At 45.1% G+C, this 23,770-nt stretch overlaps 1 protein-coding gene and 3 pseudogenes across 2 annotated transcripts in view; 3 read left to right on the top strand and 1 right to left on the bottom strand.

Moving 5' to 3' along the window:
* The window catches only part of LOC112218939 (cingulin-like protein 1), a 29,514-nt gene extending 22,770 nt beyond the window's left edge, over positions 1 to 6,744 (top strand). For both annotated transcript variants that reach the window (XM_042301920.1, XM_042301919.1), the window contains 5 exons: positions 77 to 160; positions 289 to 413; positions 2,291 to 2,399; positions 5,833 to 5,996; positions 6,117 to 6,744. In XM_042301920.1, coding sequence (XP_042157854.1) covers positions 77 to 160; positions 289 to 413; positions 2,291 to 2,399; positions 5,833 to 5,996; positions 6,117 to 6,201 — 567 coding nt within the window. In that variant the 3' untranslated portion in view covers positions 6,202 to 6,744. The remainder of the gene's footprint in view (positions 1 to 76; positions 161 to 288; positions 414 to 2,290; positions 2,400 to 5,832; positions 5,997 to 6,116) is intronic.
* A 1,984-nt stretch (positions 6,745 to 8,728) lies between these two features.
* LOC121840135 lies at positions 8,729 to 8,806 on the top strand (annotated as a pseudogene).
* A 1,039-nt stretch (positions 8,807 to 9,845) lies between these two features.
* On the top strand, positions 9,846 to 10,049 carry LOC121840128 (annotated as a pseudogene).
* Positions 10,050 to 11,366: 1,317 nt separating this feature from the next.
* On the bottom strand, positions 11,367 to 11,533 carry LOC121840132 (annotated as a pseudogene).
* Positions 11,534 to 23,770: the final 12,237 nt, after the last annotated feature.

Genomic DNA, 23,770 nt, shown 5'->3' with positions numbered 1-23,770 from the left:
TGTCCATAATAGTTTCATAATGTCTTCTGCAGTGTGTAGTGGAGGCCTATTCATGTCTCTTTCTCTCTGCTGATAGATGGAGCTGATAAGAGGTGAGCTGCTGCAGGAGAGAGCAGTCAAACAGGACCTGGAGTGTGACAAGATCACTCTGGAGAGACAGGTAAACTTCTAACCCCTGTGACATCACCAATCTCTCTACAGTCGATGATTGAACCTGTCATGATGATGACCCAGTGCTTCCTGACCCTCTTATACATGTCATGCTCACCCGGTATTGTTCTCTTCCAGAATAAGGACCTGAAGAGTAGGGTGTCTCATCTAGAGGGCTCTCAGAGGTCCAATCAGGATGTTGTGGTTTCCAGACTGGAGGGAAGGATCCAGGAGCTGGAGGGGAGGCTGGAGGGAGAGGAGAGGTGAGATGGAGGGGAGAGGAGAGTTGATGAGAGGTGGAGGGGAGAGTAGATTAGTTGCTGCAGGGAGATGAGATGAGAGGTGGAGAGGAGATGAGATGAGAGGTGGAGAGGAGATGAGATGAGAGGTGGAGGGGAGAGGAGATGAGAGGGGAGAGGAGAGGAGATGAGAGGGGGAGAGGAGAGGAGATGAGAGGGGGAGAGGAGAGGAGATGAGAGGGGGAGAGGAGAGGAGAAGTGGGGAGAGCTGAGGCTGCAGGGAGATGTGAGGTGGAGGGGAGAGCTGGGGCTGCAGGGAGAGGAGGTGGGGAGAGCTGAGGCTGCAGGGAGCGGAGAGGTGGAGGGGAGAGTAGAGGAGAGGTGGAGGGGAGAGTAGAGGAGAGGTGGAGGGGAGAGTAGAGGAGAGGTGGAGGGGAGAGAGAGGAGAGGTGGAGAGTAGAGGAGAGGTGGAGAGGAGAGTAGAGGAGAGGTGGAGGGGAGAGTAGAGGAGAGGTGGAGAGGTGGAGATGAGAGGTGGAGGGGGTGGAGATGAGAGGTGGAGGGGAGAGGAGATGAGAGGTGGAGGGGAGAGGAGATGAGAGGTGGAGGGAGAGGAGATGGAGGTGGATGAGAGAGTGGATGGGGAGAGGAGATGAGATGGGGAGAGGAGATGAGATGAGAGGTGGAGGGGGAGGAGATGAGAGGTGGAGGGGAGAGGAGATGAGAGGTGGAGGGGAGAGGAGATGAGAGGTGGAGGGGAGAGGAGATGAGAGGTGGAGGGGAGAGGAGATGAGAGGTGGAGGGAGAGCTAAGCCTGCAAGGAGGGGAGAGCTAAGCCTGCAAGGAGGGGAGAGCTAAGCCTGCAAGGAGAGGAGAGGTGGAGTGGAGAGGAGAGGTGGAGTGGAGAGGTGGAGGGGAGATGAGAGGTGGAGGGGAGAGGAGATGAGAGGTGGAGGGGAGAGCTAAGCCTGCAGGGGAGGAGATGAGAGATGAGAGAGGAGAGGAGGAGAGGAGAGGAGAGGAGAGGAGAGGGAGAGGAGGAGAGGAGAGGGAGAGGGAGAGGAGAGGGAGGAGAGGAGAGGAGAGGAGAGGGAGGAGAGGAGAGGAGAGGGAGGGAGAGGAGAGGAGAGGAGAGGAGAGGAGAGGGAGAGGAGAGGAGAGCTAAGCCTGCAGGGAGAGGGAGATGAGAGATGCAGGGAGAGGAGAGGAGATGAGAGATGCAGGGAGAGGAGATGAGAGGTGGAGGGAGAGCTGAGGCTGCAGGGAGAGGAGATGAGAGGTGCAGGGAGGAGATGAGAGGTGGAGGGGAGAGGATGAGGTGGAAGGGGAGAGCTGAGCCTGCAGGGAGAGGAGATGAGAGGTGCAGGGAGAGGATGAGAGGTGGAGGGAGGGGAGAGGATGAGGTGGAAGGGAGAGCTGAGCCTGCAGGGAGAGGAGATGAGAGGTGCAGGGAGAGGATGAGAGGTGGAGGGAGAGGATGAGGTGGAAGGGAGAGCTGAGCCTGCAGGGAGAGGGGCGATGTGAGGTGGAGGGGAGAGCTGAGGCTGCAGGGAGAGGAGATGGAGGGGAGAGCTGAGGCTGCAGGGAGGGGAGAGGAGATGAGAGCTGCAGGGAGAGGAGATGAGAGGTGGAGGGGAGAGTAGAGGAGAGGTGGAGGGGAGAGTAGAGGAGAGGTGGAGAGGAGAGGTGGAGATGAGAGGTGGAGGGGAGAGGAGATGAGAGGTGGAGGGGAGAGGAGATGAGAGGTGGAGGGGAGAGGAGATGAGATGAGAGGTGGAGGGGAGAGCTGAGGCTACAGAGAGAGGAGATGAGAGGTGGAAGGGAAATGAAAGGTAAGGTGGAGGGGAGAGCTGATGACTGTGATCATGAGTGTCTGACAGGGTTTCATATTTTCTTCTCAGAGACAACATCAACCTGCAACAAGCCAACAGGAAACTAGAGAGAAAAGTGAAGGAGATGATGATTCAAGTGGACGATGAGCACATATCTATGCAGAACCAGAATGACCAGGTAAAGTGGACAATGAGCACATATCTATGCAGAACCAGAATGACCAGGTAAAGTGGACAATGAGCACATATCTATGCAGAACCAGAATGACCAGGTAAAGTGGACAATGAGCACATATCTATGCAGAACCAGAATGACCAGGTAAAGTGGACAATGAGCACATATCTATGCAGAACCAGAATGACCAGGTAAAGTGGACAATGAGCACATATCTATGCAGAACCTGGAACACCAGTGTTACGTTCCTTAGCAACAAAACCAAACCTGTCACTCAAACAGAAGGAGGAGCTTACAGAGTCACTGACCTCTAAACCAAAACTAAACTGGTGTTGTTTTAGGAGGGGTTCTGAAAGAAAGTTGACTAGCCACAACAACTGTAACCTAAAAGACACCCACAATGAGCGCCCGCTAAATTTGCCCTTGAAGAGGCAAACAAAAGAACCCCAACACCGAACTTAGACAGGAAGAAAACCCCAACACCGAACTTAGACAGGAAGAAAACCCCAACACCGAACTTAGACAGGAAGAAAACCCCAACACCGAACTTAGACAGGAAGAAAACCCCAACACCGAACTTAGACAGGAAGAAAACCCCAACACCGAACTTAGACAGGAAGAAAACCCCAACACCGAACTTAGACAGGAAGAAAACCCCAACACCGAACTTAGACAGGAAGAAAACCCCAACACCGAACTTAGACAGGAAGAAAACCCCAACACCGAACTTAGACAGGAAGAAAACCCCAACACCGAACTTAGACAGGAAGAAAACCCCAACACCGAACTTAGACAGGAAGAAAACCCCAACACCGAACTTAGACAGGAAGAAAACCCCAACACCGAACTTAGACAGGAAGAAAACCCCAACACCGAACTTAGACAGGAAGAAAACCCCAACACCGAACTTAGACAGGAAGAAAACCCCAACACCGAACTTAGACAGGAAGAAAACCCCAACACCGAACTTAGACAGGAAGAAAACCCCAACACCGAACTTAGACAGGAAGAAAACCCCAACACCGAACTTAGACAGGAAGAAAACCCCAACACCGAACTTAGACAGGAAGAAAACCCCAACACCGAACTTAGACAGGAAGAAAACCCCAAAAACTTAGACAGGAAGAAAACCCCAACACCGAACACAGGAAGAAAACCCCAACACCGAACTTAGACAGGAAGAAAACCCCTTAGACAGGAAGAAAACCCCAACACCGAACTTAGACAGGAAGAAAACCCCAACACCGAACTTAGACAGGAAGAAAACCCCAACACCGAACTTAGACAGGAAGAAAACCCCAACACCGAACTTGACAGGAAGAAAACCCCAACACCGAACTTAGACAGGAAGAAAACCCCAACACCGAACTTGGAAGAAAACCCCAACACCTTAGACAGGAAGAAAACCCCAGCCACTCTTAGACATTTGAAAACCGAACCAGGAAGAAAACACCTGGGCCAGCCACGAACTTAGACAGGAAGAAAACCCCAACGCGAACCTGGGAAAACCCCAGCCACTCTAGACAGGAAGAAAACCCCAACACCGAACTTAGACCTGGGCCAGCCAACTCGAACTTAGACAGGAAGAAAACCCCAACACCGAACTGGGGACAGGAAGAAAACCCCAACACCGAACTTAGACAGGAAGAAAACCCCAACACCGAATTTTAGACAGGAAGAAAACCCCCTTATTTGTCAGCACCTGAAGAAAACCCCAACACGAATTTGTAGACCTGGGAACCAGGAAGCCACTCCGAATTTGACAGGAAGAAAACCCCAACACCTGGGCCAGGAAGCCACTCTTAGACAGGAAGAAAATTTGAACTTAGACAGGAAGAAAACCCCAACACCTGGAAGAAAACCCCAGCCACTCAGGAAGAAAACCCCAACACCGAACTTAGACAGGAAGAAAACCCCAACACCTGGGCCAGCTTAGACAGGAAGAAAACCCCAACACCGAACTTAGACAGGAAGAAAACCCCAACACCGAACTTAGACAGGAAGAAAACCAAAAGGTTGAGCTAAACACACAAAGGAATGTTTTTCTAGAACTCAAATAGGCCGAGACAACTAAAGAGGTTGACCCTCCCACATCTCAAGACAACTGGAGCACCTTGGCCAGCCACTCTTATTTGACACCTGGGCCAGCCACTCTTATTTGACACCTGGGCCAGCCACTCTTATTTGACACCTGGGCCAGCCACTCTTATTTTGACACCTGGGCCAGCCACTCTTATTTGACACCTGGGCCAGCCACTCTTATTTGACACCTGGGCCAGCCACTCTTATTTGTCGCACCTGGGCCAGCCACTCTTATTTGTCGCACCTGGGCCAGCCACTCTTATTTGTCGCACCTGGGCCAGCCACTCATTGTCGCACCTGGGCCAGCCACTCTTATTTGTCGCACCTGGGCCAGCCACTCTTATTTGTCGCACCTGGGCCAGCCACTCTTATTTGTCGCACCTGGACCAGCCACTCTTATTTGCTGCACCTGGGCCAGCCACTCTTATTTGTCGCACCTGGGCCAGCCAAGCTGAAGCACCTGGACCAGCCACTCTTATTTGTCCACCTGGGCCACCTCTTATTTGTAGCTGCCACCCATTTGTCGCACCTGGACCAGCCACTCTTATTTGTCGCACCTGGGCCAGACAGGTGAAACACCTTCTGACTAACGAGGTGGCATAGCTGACCCAGTAAACCAAAGCCTGAAGCACCCGGACATACACCTTCAAGTTCATTCAAATAGTTACTTTAACAATTATTTGAAGTGACCCAGAAGTCCGAAGACAGACCATGACATTACAAATGTCTTATAGCTGACCCAGAAGCTGAAGACAGACCATACACCTCTTATAGCTGACCCAGAAGCTGAAGACTGACATTACACCTCTTATAGCTGACCCAGAAGCTGAAGACGGACAATACACCTCTTATAGCTGACCCAGTAGCCGAAGACGGACCATACACCTCTTATAGCTGACCCAGTAGCCGAAGACGGACAATACACCTCTTATAGCTGACCTAGAAGCCGAAGACTGACCATACACCTCTTATAGCTGACCCAGTAGCCGAAGACGGACAATACACCTCTTATAGCTGACCCAGAAGCTGAAGACAGACCATACACCTCTTATAGCTGACCCAGTAGCTGAAGATAGACAAGCACTAAAGTAGCCAAGTACTAAATGGCTAGCTAGCGGTGCGCGCTAGTAGCGTTGAATTAGTGACGTCACCCACTTTGAGACCTTGAAAGTAGTTGTTTCTCCGCCAGGACCGCGGCTTTTAGTGGAGCGATGGGTAATGATGCTTCATGGGTGACAGTTTCTCAGGTGTTCAGAGGGTCTCTGGTTCGAGGACAAGTTGAAGGGGAACACTGTTAAACACATTAATGCAGTGTTAAAACTATGTGCTATATAACCCCCCTCTCCTCTCCTAGCTGAACCAGAGGCTGAAGACCGCGAAGAGACAGATGGATGGGGCCGAGGAGGAGATAGAACGTCTGGAAAACTCTAAGAGGAAGTTACAAAGGGATCTGGACGAACAGATAGAGACCAACGATCAGATCCTCAGCCAGGTCAACGCTCTGCGTTCAGAGATGAGGTGAGTTAAATACAACAGTGTGTTGGTATGTATCTTTCATTTATGACTAGTTTTTTTGTACCCTGCATTAGTGTCGTTATATATAATGCTTCTACGGAAATGTGCTCCCCCCCCCCCCAGGCGTAAGCAACAGAAATCAGCCCCGCTCCTGATGATCGAGAAGGCTGATGATACTGTCTGTGAGGATGACATCAACTCTGACTGAAAGATGCACTAACTTACTTACTTATAGTACTCCGGCGTATTCCCACAAGGGACATGAGGTCTCAACGAGGTCTTCATTCCCACGAGGGACACGAGGTCACAAAGAGCTCCTTCCACTTTTTCTTATCCTTGGTGACATGTTGTGATGCTCTGACAGCCTGGTGAAAAGAATACAAGCAGTCAAGTCAAAAACAGATTTCCTGATTCTCACAAATGGCCGGTAAAATGACAGTGAGGAATGAAAAGCGTCACAGAAGTTTCTCATTAAAACAATATTTCCATGTACAACTCAAGTGTGGGTTTGGGCCCATCTGTGGATTTCATAACCCTTTGCATTACACTGCCCTCCAGTGGCCATTGTAGAACTGCAGTTACAGGAGAAAATGGTTTTCACTTTTCACCATCATAAAACAGTCCGTAACTATATTGTGTGCTGCATCACTTTTACTTTCATAATGTTAATTAACCTATAAATGAATAAAGGTTTATTTATTATTATTAACTAACTTGTGTGAAATAAAACAGGCTGTATATCTGCAAGGTTTTAAAGTATGTCAGGATTTCTTATACCCCCCACCCACCCACACATACATACACACACACACACACCATACACACCATACACACACACCATACACACACACACACACCTCCCCCAATTCACACCTTATGCAATTCGCCCCCCTGGTTAGAAGCATCTCGTCGTCTTCTCTACCTGTCCTCCACACGTTACAGCAGGGGTTCTCAAAAAAAGATGCCGGGGACCCCTTTTGTGATATTAAATTTATCAGGGACCCCTCTCGTAACTAGAACACGACTCGAGAGCAATTTAAAAAATGCAAAAAGTCTACAATGAGTTTTTCCTATGTCTTCTGCAGTGGATGGCTGAACGAACTAGGTGTTATGGGTATTATGACTCATAATGTGGTACTCTATTGTAGGCTGTGTGTAGAAGTTAGTGGTTATGATATGAAGGTTTGGCTTGGTAAGGTTTTTTTTCGCCTGGTCACAGACAGCTGATGTGTTGTGCACTGAAGTCCACAAGCGAAGGTTAAAGGTCAGAGGAGGAGAGCACGTAGGTGCCAGAAGGAATTATCCAACGATCAAAGGGATCGTGCTGTTTTGAAAATGATCTGTGTTTGCGTGTGATCAGGGGTGTATTCATTCTGTTGATTCTGTTGACAAACGTTTCTTAAAGCGAAAGCAAACGGAACCAAACAGGGATAAACATACCTGAATTTGTCCAATGGAAACTCTCATTTGCAACTGTTGGACTAATGATTACACTCTAGATCCGCTAGATGAAGGCAAGATTGAACAAGGCGGTATTGAATGTGTCAATAATGTCTGTCACCTTGATTACTCAAAATATCTCTCAACCTGTGTTCACCTATGTTGTAAACTTTCTTTCATAGGATAGGTTGTAGGAACCAATGATGGGTACAGGGACAGTATCATGTCATAGCCTAAACCTAACTTTCAGGATGAATCAAACCAGTGTAGTTTTTATTCATCAATATACAGTATTTTCTGCGTAATGGCAATTTATGTGCATGATATGAAGTTTATTGTAGTGACTAAGCTTAATTGTAAAAGTATGCCTCAACAGAGCCATGTTTACAAAAGTGTATTATGCTGAGCACACATTTAGTTAGGCAGCCAGGACCGTAGGATGCATTGTCGGTCTAGCTCTCACTGCAGTCCAGTGTCATGGACATCTTTGAAGTTTGGCCTCTAGTAATTTAGGAGGGCAACTTTATAAAGGCCTCCTCACAATGACCTTATCATGCAAGGCTCTACAGACAGATTTAAAAATACATAGGCTATTTTTGCGTTGGTGTATGTATTGAAGTCAACTGGGGCGGCAAATAGCCTAGTAGTTAGAGCATTGTGGGCCAGTAACTGAGAGGTTGCTGGATCAAATCACTGAGCTGACAAGGTACAAATCTATTGTTCTGCCCCTGAACAAGGCAGTTAATCCACTGTTCCTAGGCCGTCATTGAAAATAAGAATTTGTTCTGAATTGACTTGCCTAGTTAAATATAGTTTTTAAAGTGGTTCAACATTCAAATGCGTTTTGATTGACCACATAGGAGAGGCGACGGTCGGTGGAAGTCTGGCGCCACCAAGTGGACAATTATTTTAGTTCCCTTGTGGCATCAACGCTTCCTGAGATATTATATAAAAGATAACATGTTATGTCAATATTAATTATTTCTCCAACCCCTATTTGATAGATTATTATTCCAATTTAGCTGTAAATCTGGTATTAACTCAATAAGGATTTGTCTCGTTTCCGATTGGAGGGCGGATGTCCACGTCCCTTTGGAACCTTCCAATGTGTTACATTGTAACAGTGAAAAGTGTCTTTTCCCGACGTTGATCAACTCCCAGTCTATGTCACCATTCATTTTTAAATAGCATCATCTTTGATATTTGTTGTAAAGTGTACAGAGCTCATTTTGGTGTAACCTTTACCGGATTTGACGTGTCTGAGAACGGCACCTTCCTCCCGAAAGCATTGCGGTATCGCTTCTCGGCCTTTTGGCTAAGATCAAGTGTAGTATCTGTGGCTGATCCCAGTCGACCTGCGAGCCCCAGTCTCTTTCCTGCTACCCCCGCCCTACGTCCAGCTCCAGAAGTTTTTAAGACATTTTAAACTGGAAAAAGAAACAGTCACGGTCTTAACAAAACACCGCTCTCTTCTCTCTCTTGTGCAGGATCGGGAACCAGTATGTCCAGTGCGCGGGCTCGCTATAGGTGAGCCCACAACGGTTTGGCGCAACGTGGCCCACCCTGCTCTCCTGAATCGGCATCGGGACCTGTCCTGGATGGTCGCCCACGAGATCCTCCCGGTCAGGGCCGTTATGCACTCACGGGGCATGGCGAGGACATCCGCGTGCCCCCGACCAGGCTGCGGCCAAGAAGAGTCGGTGAGGCACATGCTCTGGGAGTGCAGAGCCGCCAGGGACCTGTGGAAGGAAGCAGGCCCCCTGATCACCTCGTGTCTGCCAGCAGGGGAGGACCTAACACCTCAGCTCGTGTTGTATGGGGTGGGCCGAAGGCCCTTTTCATCGAAGACCTTCACCAAGCTCTGGCCCACCCTCACGTGTCTGAAGGAAGCACTGTGGTCCTCCCGTAACCTGCTGGTAGCGAAAAAACGTAGAGACCACCCCCAGGCAGTGGCCATGGTAGCCACGGAAGCCCTGGGGTGGTACGAAAGGAAGGGGGCCTCGACCCCAGGCGAAGGGTCCCCCACAACACCCTAGGTCCCGGCGGCCACGGCCTGACAGCGCTGCGGCGCCTAGGGCGATGCGCCTAGGGGAGGGATCTCCTCTGGGCCCCGAAGGACGGGACGATGATCTATTCAGAAGAGCAGGATGAGGTGAGCTTGATAATGACTCACCCCGCTCCTGTACAAGGGACTGAAGACAGCTTTTTAACAAAGTGGCTTTTTAACATGTTTTTCATGTCTTAAAAATGTTTTACCTTTGTTAGATCATTAGTACACATTTTAAATGGCTTTACAGATTTGATGTTTTTACAAGGAAAGTACTTTTATTAATGGTTGTTTTCATTGGTTTTAACAACATGTACTTTTTAACAAATTTAAATGCAACTTTCAAATGCTGTGTTTTATGCCTTGTTGCTGTTTTTATGTGTATAAAAAAAAAAAAAAAAAAAAAAAAAAAAAAATCTGTTCTTATCAGTTTAATATCTGATACGTCCCCTATCTGGGGACCATATATTAAATTGATTTTTGGAATAGGGAGATGGAATAGGGGCTTGCTCCGTCCACTCCACGCATCGACCTGGTATTGCAGTACCTCCAGGAACGGTGCACCCCCTGCCATTGTAAATATAAATTAGACCGAGTTACCCGGATGTTACTTTTATTAGAATCATTACGTTTTGAGCAAGTCTGTCAATGATGCCTAGAAAGGTGGTGAAGCCACTCGGCCTTGATGCTTTTATGCCGTTTGTATGTGTATAAAATGATGTACAAAAATACAGATGAGCTGTTTTCAAAGGAAATGCAACAAAACTTCCAGAAGAAAACACCTGTTCTCACTTGCACCACTTTCTAGGCATCATTGACAGACTTGCTCTAACGTAATGATTCTAATAAAACCAGATTTACAGCTAATCTGGAATAATAATCTATCAAATAGGGGTGTATGAAACAATTTGCAGATAACAATATTGACACACAACATTTGATCTTTTACAAAATATCTCAGGTAAAATAATTGTCCACTTGGTGGCGCCAGACTTCCACCGACCGTCGCCTTGTTCAAGCTGTGTGTTCAATCAAAATGCATTTTAATGTTGAACCACTCGACTTCATTACATAGTACATCATCAACACAAATAATGCATGAAATAAAAATAGCCTATGTTTTTTAAATCTGTCTGTAGAGCCTTGCATGATAAGGTCATTGTGAGGAGACCTTTATAAAGTTGCCCTCCTAAATTACTAGAGGCCAAACTTCAAAGATGTCCATGGCACTGGACTGCAGTGAGAGCTAGACCGACAATGCGTCCTACGGAGTGGTCCCGGCCTACGGTCCTGGCTGCCTAACTAAATGTGTGCTTCGCATAATACACTTTTGTAAACATGGCTCTGTTGAGGCACACTTTTACAGTTAAGCTTAGTCAGTCACTACAGCAAACTTCATATCATGCACATAAAATACCAATAGGCCTATTGGGTTGGAGAGCATCTATCTACTCGTGAAATACTGTATATCGATGAATAAAACATGCACTGTTTTGATTCATACTGAAAGTTGTCATATTCAAGTTCCATCCATGAAATATTGGAATGTGGAGAAAAAGTGTCCAATAGTGGTTGAACTATAATCCTACAAATCTACTTTCATTCTCACTAATCGTGGAACTGTATGACAACAGTCCAGTCGTCGTGAACCGTGCGCCAGGCTCCAGGTTTACCCTGCTACATAGTTCCATAATGATTACAATAGGCTACATGTCCAAAATGATCGCTAAAATAAATGTATGTGGGTATTACTGACAGACGGCTCCAGATCGTTGCTGATACTAATTGTAAAATAAAAGCCGGGCATATAATCAAACCCTTCTAAATCGCATGTTTTCAGCTCGGCAGGTTTAGCCCTACAGAAGCCTATAAGCTTCAAATTTCATACAAGCTAATTATGACAGCACACAATCAGAATTCTGCATAATGGCACAGTTATGTATAACCTACTTCACTGTGGAAAAATCCATTTAATATATTGTCCCCAGATAGAGGACATATCAGATATTAAACTGATAAGAACAGATTTATTTTATTTTGGATAAATGGTTATTGTCGCAGCGTTTCTTAAAATAGCTCATACTTTAACATAATCATTTGTATGCTTTAAAACGACATAATATGCATAAAAAACTGCGTTGAAACATATGTTAAAAGTACATGTTATTAAAACAAAACACCCTAAGAAAGAAGTACTTTTAAACATATCCAATCTGTAAAACCATTTCAAATGTGAACATATAATTCAAACGAGTATACCTTTTAAAGACATGTAAACGGTTTAAAAGTCCCTTTATTAAAAAAGAGGTCTTCTCTCCTTTGTGCAGGAACGAGGTGAGTCCTTATCAAATTTGCCTCCTCCTGCTCTTCCGAATCAACTCCGCCCCCATCCTTCAGGGCCCAGAAGAGATCCCTCCCCTCGGCGCTGCAGCACTGTCAGGCCGGGACCTTAGATGTTGTGGGTGATACTTTGTCTGGGGTCGAGGCTCTATTTTGTCCATACCACCTCAGGGCTTCCGTGGCTATCAAGGCCACTGTCTGATGGGTGGTCTCCATGCGTTTCCCTACCAACAAGTTGTCAGAGGACCACAGTGCGTCCTTCAGACACGTGAGGGTGAGCCAGAGCTTGGTGGAATCGGCCTTCGGTCCACCCGTTACAGCAGGAGCTGAGGCGCTGTGTCCTGAGCTGAGGCGCTGTGTCCTGAGCTGAGGCGCTGTGTCCTGAGCTGAGGCGCTGTGTCCTGAGCTGAGGCGCTGTGTCCTGAGCTGAGGCGCTGTGAGCTGAGGCGCTGTGTCCTGAGCTGAGGCGCTGTGTCCTGAGCTGAGGCGCTGTGTCCTCCCCTGCTGGCGGACACGAGGAGATCAGGAGGCTTCTTTCCACAGGTCCCTGGTTTATTTCATTGCAGTTACTCTTCTCTTCCTAATAGTTTCTTAATGTTTGGTATCTGTTTTGATATTTACATTTACATTAGTGGTACATATAGAGAGGAGACTGGGACAGGCCTTTCTCCAGTATTAACACTAAAGCTCACCACACCTCCTCATCTTCGTCCAACCTCTTCCTCTTCATCCTCTTCTTTTGTTTCCTCCTCTCGACTCATTTATTTAACCTTTTATTTAACTAGGCAAGTCAGTTAAGAACTAATTCTTATTTACAATGACGGTCTACCGACCGGGCAAAACCCGGACGACACTGGGCCAATTGTGCGCCGCAGTATGGGACTCCTAATCACGGCCGGTTGTGATACAGCCTGGAATCAAACCAGGGTTTGGAGTGACGTCTCTAGCACTTCGATGCAGTGCCTTAGACCTCTACGCTACTCAGGAGACCAACAATCACTTATCTACCAATTATTAAATCAACCTTTTAAGTATAATTCCTCTTGTATTCCCTGAACATCCAAACATAAAAGTGGATAATAGATGTTGTGCTTTCAGACAGGCTGTGGCCTGCAAAACTGTGCTTTTATCTGATTTATCTCTGTCTTACTAATAACCTTTTAGAATTCTAATTGAATGGAGAAGCAGCCTACATCCTCTTGATTTTTATCATCTTAGTTGTATCTCGTGTGAAGTTTCAGAAGCAATGTGATTGTAACTGAGATATCCAAGATGTCTGTGGATTGACCGAATGAAGACAGACATTGTTTTACTGTACTCAGATTACCACCAGTGCTTGTGAATAAAAAATACATCTTTCTTGAGGAACTATGTCTTCAATTTTTTTACATAAGGATGTTCAGAGCACAACCAGCCCATTGTTGGACCAGGATTTATTCTCACTTTCTACTGGTTCTGGTTTCTGGTTTTATTTTATTTTACCTTTATTTTACTAGGCAAGTCAGTTAAGAACAAATTCTTATTTGCAATGATGGCCTAGGAACAGTGGTTAACTGCCTGTTCAGGGCAGAACGACAGATTTGTACCTTGTCAGCTCTGGGATTTGAACTTGCAACCTTCCGGTTACTAGTCCAACGCTCTAACCACCAGGCTACCCTGCCGTCGTTATGTAGGTGTAGCAGACTGTCAGAGGAGAGTACCACGTAGCAGGTGTAGCAGACTGTCTGAGGAGAGTACCACGTAGCAGGTGTAGCAGACTGTCTGAGGAGAGTACCACGTAGCAGGTGTAGCAGACTGTCTGAGGAGAGTACCACGTAGCAGGTGTAGCAGACTGTCTCAGAGGAGAGTACCACGTAGCAGGTGTAGCAGACTGTCTGAGGAGAGTACCACGTAGCAGGTGTAGCAGACTGTCTCAGAGGAGAGTACCACGTAGCAGGTGTAGCAGACTGTCTCAGTGGAGAGTACCACGTTGTAGGTGTAGCAGACTGTCTCAGAGGAGAGTACCACGTTGTAGGTGTAGCAGACTGTCTCAGAGGAGAGTACCACGTTGTAGGTGTAGCAGACTGTCTCAGAGGAGAGTACCACGTAGCAGGTGTAGCAGACTGTCTCAGAGGAGAGTACCACGTTGTAGGTGTAGCAGACTGTCTCAGTACCACGTTGCAGGTGTAGCAGACTGTCTCAGTGGAGAGTACCACGTTGTAGGTGTAGCAGACTGTCTCAGAGGAGAGTACCACGTTGTAGGTGTAGCAGACTGTCTCAGAGGAGAGTACCAGCAGGTGTAGCAGACTGTCTCAGTGGAGAGTACCACGTTGTAGGTGTAGCAGACTGTCTCAGAGGAGAGTACCACGTTGTAGGTGTAGCAGACTGTCTCAGAGGAGAGTACCACGTTGTAGGTGTAGCAGACTGTCTCAGAGGAGAGTACCACGTAGCAGGTGTAGCAGACTGTCTCAGAGGAGAGTACCACGTTGTAGGTGTAGCAGACTGTCTCAGAGGAGAGTACCACGTAGCAGGTGTAGCAGACTGTCTCAGTGGAGAGTACCACGTTGTAGATGTAGCAGACTGTCTCAGTGGAGAGTACCACGTTGCAGGTGTAGCAGACTGTCTCAGTGGAGAGTACCACGTTGCAGGTACACAGTGGCGTGCTAAAGTATTCACCCCCCTTGGCATTTCTCCTATTTTGTTGCCTTTACAACCTGGATGATCAGTGGAAACAGGAGGCACTTGAGCTTAATTTCGAGTCTCATAGCAAAGGGAATACTTATGTTTGTTATACACGGCTCAAAAACATAAAGGGAACACTTAAACAACACAATGTAACTCCAAGTCAATCACACTTCTGTGAAATCAAACTGTCCACTTAGGAAGCAACACTGATTGACAATAAATGTCACATGCTGTTCTGCAAATGGAATAGACAACAGGTGGAAATTATAGGCAATTAGCAAGACACCCCCAATAAAGGAGTGGTTCTGCAGGTGGTGACCACAGACCATTTCTCAGTTCCTATGCTTCCTGGCTGATGTTTTGGTCACTTTTGAATGCTGGTGGTGCTTTCACTCTAGTGGTAGCATGAGACGGGTCACTGCAGCCCAGAGGAGCGGGTCACTGCAGCCCAGAGGAGCGGGTCACTGCAGCCCAGAGGAGCGGGTCACTGCAGCCCAGAGGAGCGGGTCACTGCAGCCCAGAGGAGCGGGTCACTAAATACAGAGCTTTGCGGAAGTATTCATACCCTTGCTGTTTTTCCCATTTTGTTACATTACAACCTGTAATTTGAATTGATTTTTATTTGGATTTCATGTAATGGACAGACTCAAAATAGTCCAAATTGTTGAAGTGAAATGTAAAAAATAACTTGGTTCAGAATTTTTTTAAATAAATATAAAATGCAAAAGTGGTGCTTCCATATATGTATATTCACCCCCTTTGCTGTGAAGCCCCTCCCCTTTGCTGTGAAGCCCCTCCCCTTTGCTGTGAAGCCCCTAAATAAGATCTGAAGGTAATTGGTTGCACCAGAAGTCTGCAAAGCTCCACAGCGGAGATTGTGAATACTGTATCAATACATTTGAAATCTAACAGAACCTGAAACCATTGTATTGTCTATTTTTTGGGTTGAATCGAAACAGTAGCTGTTGATGACTTTGCAAATGATGTATACATACAAAACCTGCTCTTTCCATGATACAGACTGACCAGGTGAATCCAGGTGAAAGCTAAAATCCCTTACTGATGTAACTTGTTAAATCCACTTCCATCAGTGTAGATGAAGGGGAGGAGACGGGTTAAAGAAGGATTCTTCAGCTTTGAGACAATTGAGACATGGATTGGGTTTGTGTGTCATTCAGAGGGTTAATGGGCAAGACCAAAAAATATTTACGTGCCTTTGAACGGGGTATGGTAGTAGATGGTTTGTGTCAAGAACTGCAACGCTGCTGGGTTTTCACGCTCAACAGTTCCCTGTGTGTATCAAGAATGGTCCACCACCAAAAGGTCATCCAGCCAACTTGACACAACTGTGGGAAGCATTGGAGTCAACATGTGCCAGCATCCCTGTGGAACGCCTTCAACACCTTGTAGAGTTCAGGAATAATAATGACTGGTTATGCCCTGCTATTGTTTTAATTAAGATTTTATTTTTGTACCCAAATATACTTTGAGTCTGTTCTGAGGGCAAAAGGGGGTGCAACTCAAATTTAGAAGGTGTTCCTAATGTTTTGTACACTCAGTTTACAGGCCTAAATAGTGATAAAGCAGGATCATTTGCATCTGTTAAATCTACCCTTCAGAATGACTTCGATAGCAACAGTGAATCTATTTCGTTTTCAAGTGGAGACCTTTCGACAATCATTCACACGATAGCTCATTGGTAATAGTCAGTGACAACTATCATAGCTATTTTTCCAGTAGGATGTACTGCGTAGCCTATTGTTTTCTTTCTTCTGATCGTGGACATGACATTGTTTTAAAGCAACATGTTCAACTTGCATTGCAAGGTTTGTCTATGTTCAAATGGGGTTACCGTGACGACATAATATTGTGGTTACCATGACGACATAATATTGTGGTTACCGTGACGACATAATATTGTGGTTACCGTGACGACATAATATTGTGGTTACCGTGTCGACATAATATTGTGGTTACCGTGACGACATAATATTGTGGTTACCGTGACGACATAATATTGTGGTTACCGTGACGACATAATATTGTGGTTTGAAATGTCACCCTCGAAACAAGTCGAGACCTTTTTTTCTTCTTCCAAATCCAATATATTTCCCACATGGATTCCATGTCACAATACGTTGACAATAACACTGATTCAAGTCGTCTGATGAACGAGAGGAATTCCCCCAATGGAGACTGTTTGTTGAAGGTAGTTATTTCTTTTGACGTTATGGTAGTTAGTCGGTAACTCGTTCACCACTCTTCCCCGTTATGCTCTGGGCGCAATTAGCAGATCAACATAAATAAATAACATTAAAAATACATCATATTTGTTTAGCCAAAATTATCCAAATTCTAAAATGCATTAAAAAAAATATATACTTTTTTAAAACAATGATTTTATTAAATTAGGTGGATAAAATAAGACAACTAGTCTTTAATATTATGTTTATATTTCCATTACCAATCCTGAAAATGTGCTGTGAAAAAGAAAAACAAGTGATTACAACCTTCTTTCCTAAATACATTTGGTCTGTTTCTCACCTCACTTGATACAAGCCGTGCAAAGTTATGCCAAGGAGACCTAGAGTGATTGTTGCTTCAACTCAGTGGAAGTGATTATACTGGGTTTCTCAGCGTAGCAGTGCTGCTCTAGGATCAGTTTAGCCTTTTCTGATCATAATGAATAAGAGGGGGATCTGATTCTAGATCAGCGTATCTACTCAGACGTTTTGTGAACACAGGCCCAGGATGAAATGGTCAGCGCTGTGTTTTCTACTTGACTACTGACTATTTATTGAAATGCTACATAACAGATTATTTTCAGCGCCATCATTCCTCCATTAAAATACACAGACAGTTAAGACTATGGTTACATCATATTCATTTCAGCAGTATATGGGCCTCTGTTCACACATTGACTTGTGTGGCTTCAATACTTCCTAGCCTTTAATTACTCATAACATTTTGTATTATTTTCCTATAAAATTAATATAATGTAGGGGGAAGAATGTTCCGGGCAATATTACCCTCCTTACAACTACAAGTAATCAATCTTTAAACATTCTATAAACACGGAATTTAGGAATTCACCCCCCAAAACATATTTGTAGACTATGTGACCATGCAAACCAAGTCCTGAATTTATCTAACATGTCAATGTTGCTTTTCTCAACTGGTCCTAAACTCCTTGACTTATTTGGACATGTTCTCCTGAAAAATACTATATGATGTCAAGGATCAATATATTCCCAAGTGTAATATGTGATGAGCACCGAACTGACATTTGGAGAACTATATTCTTTACATAACAATGTAGTATTATATTTCAGAATGCCAATAGCCATCCTTTGAGTGAGAAAAATAGTAATAATCTGATTTGCACGGAACACAAAATGTATTTTCCTTCGTCAAACAGTAACAATTAAATTTAGTTTGACAGATCATTTCTTTTAAAAGATCAAATTAAATTCATTCTAGGATTGGGAAAAAAACAAGTTTGCTGCTGGGTTTTCGCATCTCATTATGGGAGGTGAAACATTTTGGTATCCAGAACACAGTCTTATTGGTCAGTCAGTTTCGAGGAATCGTTGAAGGAATTTCTAACGAGGAGAAACAACCCCGTTGAAATCAGACGTTCCTCGTCAAACCATTCAACACTTCTTTCAGAATCGAGTTTGTGTGCGGCTGGCGGTGGGCGACATAAGGGTGGTTATCATTGGATGGCTCTGGGCAGTAGAATAGGTCATAGGTCATGCTCTGAGGGGGCTGGGTGGAGCAGAGCGGAGGGGGAATGGGGACAGACAGTGGAAGCCTACTAAAATGCCACCCGATCCCCTATATAAGGGTTCTACATCGGGAACAGGGTGTCATTTGAGACGCAGAAATCGGGTTGGTGTCACGTCACATGAAGTCCTCGTAGTCTTGTGCGTAACCTCCATGGAACTCGCCGTAGTCCGATAGGTCATCCTTCATCTTGGACTTCATCCCCTGCTGGGAAGGCTTTCCACTAGATGTTGGAACATTGCTGCTATAACAGCCTCCACTCTTCTGGGAAGGCTTTCCACTAGATGTTGGAATATTGCTGCTATAACAGCCTCCGCTCTGCTGGGAAGGCTTTCCACTAGATGTTGGAACATTGCTGCTTTAACAGCCTCCACTCTTCTGGGAAGGCTTTCCACTAGATGGTGGAACATTGATGCAGGGGGACTTGCTTCCATTCAGCCACAAGAGCATTAGTGAGGTCAGGCACTGATGTTGGGCGACTAGGCCTGGGTCGCAGTCAGCCTATTAATTCCTCCCAAATGTGTTCGATGGGGTTGAGGTCAGGGCTCTGTGCAGGCCAGTCAAGTTCTTCCACACCGATCTCGACAAACCATTTTTGTATGGACCTTGCTTAGTGCACGGGGGTCTTGTTATTCTGAAACAGGAAAGGGCCACCCCTAAAGTTGCCACAAAGTTAGTAGCACAGAATCATCTAGAATGTCACTGTAGCGTTAAGATTTCCCTTCACTCGAGGGGCCCGAACCATGAAAAACAACCATTATTGCTCCTCCACCACTTGGCACTATGCATTGGGGCAGGTAGTGTTTTCTCCTGGCATTTGCCAAACCCAGATTTATCCTTCAGACTGCCAGATGGTGAAGAGTGATTCATCACTCCAGAGAATGTGTTTCCACTGCTCCAGAGTCCAATGGCGGCGAGCTTTATACCACTCCAGCCGACGCTTGGCATTGCACATGGTTATTTTAGGCTCGTGTGCGGCTGCTCGGCCACGGAAACCCATTTCATGAAGCTCCCGACAAACAGTTATTGTGTTGTTGCTTCCAGAGGCAGTTTGGAACTCTGTAGTGAGTGTTGCAACCGAGGACAGACGATTTTTACGCACTTCAGCACTCGGCGGTCCCGCCCTGTGCAACTGGGTACTGGACTTCCTGACGGGCCGCCCCCAGGTGGTGAGGGTAGGCAACAACATCTCCTCCCCGCTGATCCTCAACACTGGGGCCCCACAAGGGTGCGTTCTGAGCCCTCTCCTGTACTCCCTGTTCACCCACGACTGCGTGGCCACGCACGCCTCCAACTCAATCATCAAGTTTGTGGACGACACAACAGTGGTAGGCTTGATTACCAACAACGACGAGACGGCCTACAGGGAGGAGGTGAGGGCCCTCGGAGTGTGGTGTCAGGAAAATAACCTCACACTCAACGTCAACAAAACTAAGGAGATGATTGTGGACTTCAGGAAACAGCAGAGGGAACACCCCCTTATCCACATCGATGGAACAGTAGTGGAGAGGGTAGTAAGTTTTAAGTTCCTCGGCATACACATCACAGACAAACTGAATTGGTCCACTCACACAGACAGCGCAGCAGCGCCTCTTCAACCTCAGGAGGCCGAAGAAATTCGGCTTGTCACCAAAAGCACTCACAAACTTCTACAGATGCACAATCGAGAGCATCCTGGCGGGCTGTATCACCGCCTGGTACGGCAACTGCTCCGCCCACAACCGTAAGGCTCTCCAGAGGGTAGTGAGGTCTGCACAACGCATCACCGGGGGCAAACTACCTGCCCTCCAGGACACCTACACCACCCAATGTTACAGGAAGGCCATAAAGATCATCAAGGACAACAACCACCCGAGCCACTGCCTGTTCATCCCGCTATCACCCAGAAGGCGAGGTCAGTACAGGTGCATCAAAGCTGGGACCGAGAGACTGAAAAACAGCTTCTATCTCAAGGCCATCAGACTGTTAAACAGCCACCACTAACATTGAGTGGCTGCTGCCAACACACTGACACTGACTCCAGCCACTTTAATAATGGGAATTGATGGGAAATGATGTAAAATATATCACTAGCCACTTTAAACAATGCTACCTATAATGTTTACATACCCTACATTATTCATCTCATATGTATACGTATATACTGTACTCTATATCATCTACTGCATCCTTATGTAATACATGTATCACTAGCCACTTTAACTATGCCACTTTGTTTACATACTCATCTCATATGTATATACTGTACTCGATACCATCTACTGTATCTTGCCTATGCTGCTCTGTACCATCACTCATTCATATATCCTTATGTACATATTCTTTATCCCCTTACACTGTGTATAAGACAGTAGGGGGGAATTGTTAGTTAGATTACTTGTTGGTTATTACTGCATTGTCGGAACTAGAAGCACAAGCATTTCGCTACACTCGCATTAACATCTGCTAACCATGTGTATGTGACAAATAAGATTTGATTTGCTCCTAAATGTTTACAGTTCACAATAACTTACAGTTAACTGGGGCAGCTCTAACAGGGATAGTGATGAACTGACTTGTTGGGAATGTGGCATCCTATGACGATGCCATGTTGAAAGTCACTGAACTCTTCAGTAAAGCCATTCTACTGGCAATGTTTGTCTATGGAGATCGCATTTTATACACCTGTCAGCAACGGAGCATTGTTAGTAAGGCTCGAACCACCCAGCCAATCAGCATTCAGGGCTCGACCACCCAGCCAATCAGCATTCAGGGCTTGAACCACCCAGTATATAATGTGATACTATTGTTTACTTGTACTTTCATTCTGTTTTTCATTTTGTATTGTTGCCATGTAAATTGAATCCAAAGTACATATACAGTGGGGCAAAAAAGTATTTAGTCAGCCACCAATTGTGCAAGTTCTCCCACTTAAAAAGATGAGAGAGGCCTGTAATTTTCATCATAGGTACACTCCAACTATGACAGTCAAAATTAGAAAAAAAAATCCAGAAAATCACATTGTAGGATTTTCTATTAATTTATTTGCAAATTAATGGTGGATAATAAGTAGTTTTTTTTTTGCTTTAAATATGAAAAGTCGTTATTTTTGCTTTAATATGAAAAGTTGTGTTGTTTTTGTTCTACCACTCCCAGGAGATGTTCAGGGCCAGAGGCTGACATGTCAAGATCTGGGCTGGCTTCTAATCACTCCTGTCTGGGAGACAGTCCAGCACCCATTATCATCTCCAAAACCCAGTACTCAGTACAGAACTCTGCCAGGAGAACCAGAAGTAGTGTGTTTATTCTTAGCCTGGGTACCAATCAGTTTGTGCTAATATTCCACTCCTTGTTCTCAGTGTCATAAGCCAAACATATGACAGAAGGAGATTCTCATTTCATACAAGCGCATTTATTTCCACGTTTCCTCTCCTTGCCTCCGCTCCTCCATTACCTTGGACATTATTTAAAAAGTAGGCAAGGACAGAGGACACAATTAGTCAAGGAAAAACAAATGGAGATCCTCCCCCACAGTGTACACAAAGTGGAAGCTTAGCACAAAACTGGTCTGCGGTTTCATGCTAATATGTTCTGTGGAATTTGGCCATACCAGCACAGCCTCCGTACACCAATTCAGTAGATACATAATGAACAGCTAGAGACATGGCACTGTGTTGCTGCTCCTGCTAGACTGTTTATTGAACCCACTCAACTGTTGTGGGGTGAAAGTTAATTCAGTCAGTGTGCACATGCCAACAGCCAATCACTGTATTGAGGATCTGTATTGACAATCAAGGACACAGCACATGTCCTGGTACGTGCTGTGGACCGGGGGTTTCCGTGAAAAACACACAGAGTATGGACACCATCCTACAGGTTTCTGTTACGTCGTGCTTTACAATACATAGATAATGTACGTCACAAATTAGAATGACATCATTTGTAATACCCACTCTACCCTATGGATATCTAGGATATCAACGTGATTTTAGAGTTGAAATTATCTGGCCAGGGGTCTCCCCAAATAGAAACATGCAAGACGGGGCAAAACTAAGATTGTATACCCATTAAAAAAAAGGGTCAGTCTCAGATTGTATTCCTGTTAAAAAGACTGTCAGTCTCAGATTGTATTCCTGTTAAAAAGACTGTCAGTCTCAGATTGTATTCCCGTTAAAAAGACCGTCAGTCTCAGATTGTATTCCTGTTAAAAAGACCGTCAGTCTCAGATTGTATTCCTGTTAAAAAGACCGTCAGTCTCAGATTGTATTCCCGTTAAAAAGACCATCAGTCTCAGATTGTATTCCTGTTAAAAAGACCGTCAGTCTCAGATTGTATTCCCGTTAAAAAGACCATCAGTCTCAGATTGTATTCCCGTTAAAAAGACCGTCAGTCTCAGATTGTATTCCCATTAAAAAGACCATCAGTCTCAGATTGTATTCCCATTAAAAAGACCATCAGTCTCAGATTGTATTCCCATTAAAAAGACTGTCAGTCCATTCTTGAATTGTGTAGAAATTACAATAAAACACCAATAGATTGTATGATGAACATTCTAAAAGGAAAAAAAAAGTGGATCCGGTTTATTTTGAACAAGTATTTTAATGGATGCATTTCAAGTACTCCAAAAAATTACATCTCTTTGCACAATACATTTTTTGAAATTTTTAGTAAAAATGTTCAAAGTGAACAACATTTTTTGATACTGTATAAAACACAGTGAACATTAAAATCAGACAGTTTAAAACTTTTTAATCATCTTGTGTTCTTTCGGTCTACATCATTTCACCTACAACATATTCAACTCAATTTTTGACATTTCAGTGCATGTTTTATATCTAGAAACTTCTCTCTTTTTTTTTTTACCCATGAAGATTACAAAATAAAAAATAAAGTACATTTTTCTGGCATTAGATCTTGTGTGGTTGTTCTTCTAATCCAAACCATGCACAAGAGAACAGACACAATGAATGAAAGATTTAGGATGCGTTTGTAAATTCACTCTGGAGTGGCAGAGAGCGCCACTCTGGGCGTCCGTAAATTGAGAGCGTTTCGCTCACGGAGCGTTCAGAGCGAGCGCACATCTGGCGGAGGAGTAGGAATGATCCGATCGTTCTGGCCTCACAACGGCAGTCAAGCACACAAGCTAACCAGCTAAAATTAGCTAGCTACTTCCAGACAAAAATGAGAGAACACCTCACTCTGACCATTTTACTCGCCCTAGCAGAGCTGGTTAGGCTTTTTTTTCACGTTATCCAGAGCGTTGGTGACAAATTGAATCACGCTTTTTGGCTGACGTTGACTAACACGGGCATTTCAGCAGTTATTCTGTGCCCTGACACACTCAGAGTGCTCTGAAATCGGAGTAGATAGCCAGAGCGAATTTACGAATTCACAGTTAGTCCATCACAATTAATTGTTTTAAACATTTTCATGAGAAAAAAAAACAAAAAAAAACAGTACAAATATTTAAAATGAATCCATTTCAATTAGCATAGATAAGAACATAAATAACTCAAAAAGG

Source organism: Oncorhynchus tshawytscha, linkage group LG19 (genome assembly GCF_018296145.1).
Source record: "Oncorhynchus tshawytscha isolate Ot180627B linkage group LG19, Otsh_v2.0, whole genome shotgun sequence".
In the NCBI taxonomy this organism is placed as follows: domain Eukaryota; kingdom Metazoa; phylum Chordata; class Actinopteri; order Salmoniformes; family Salmonidae; genus Oncorhynchus; species Oncorhynchus tshawytscha.
The sequence above is the reverse complement of the archived record's forward strand: the minus strand, read 5'-3'. Positions and strand labels throughout refer to the sequence as shown.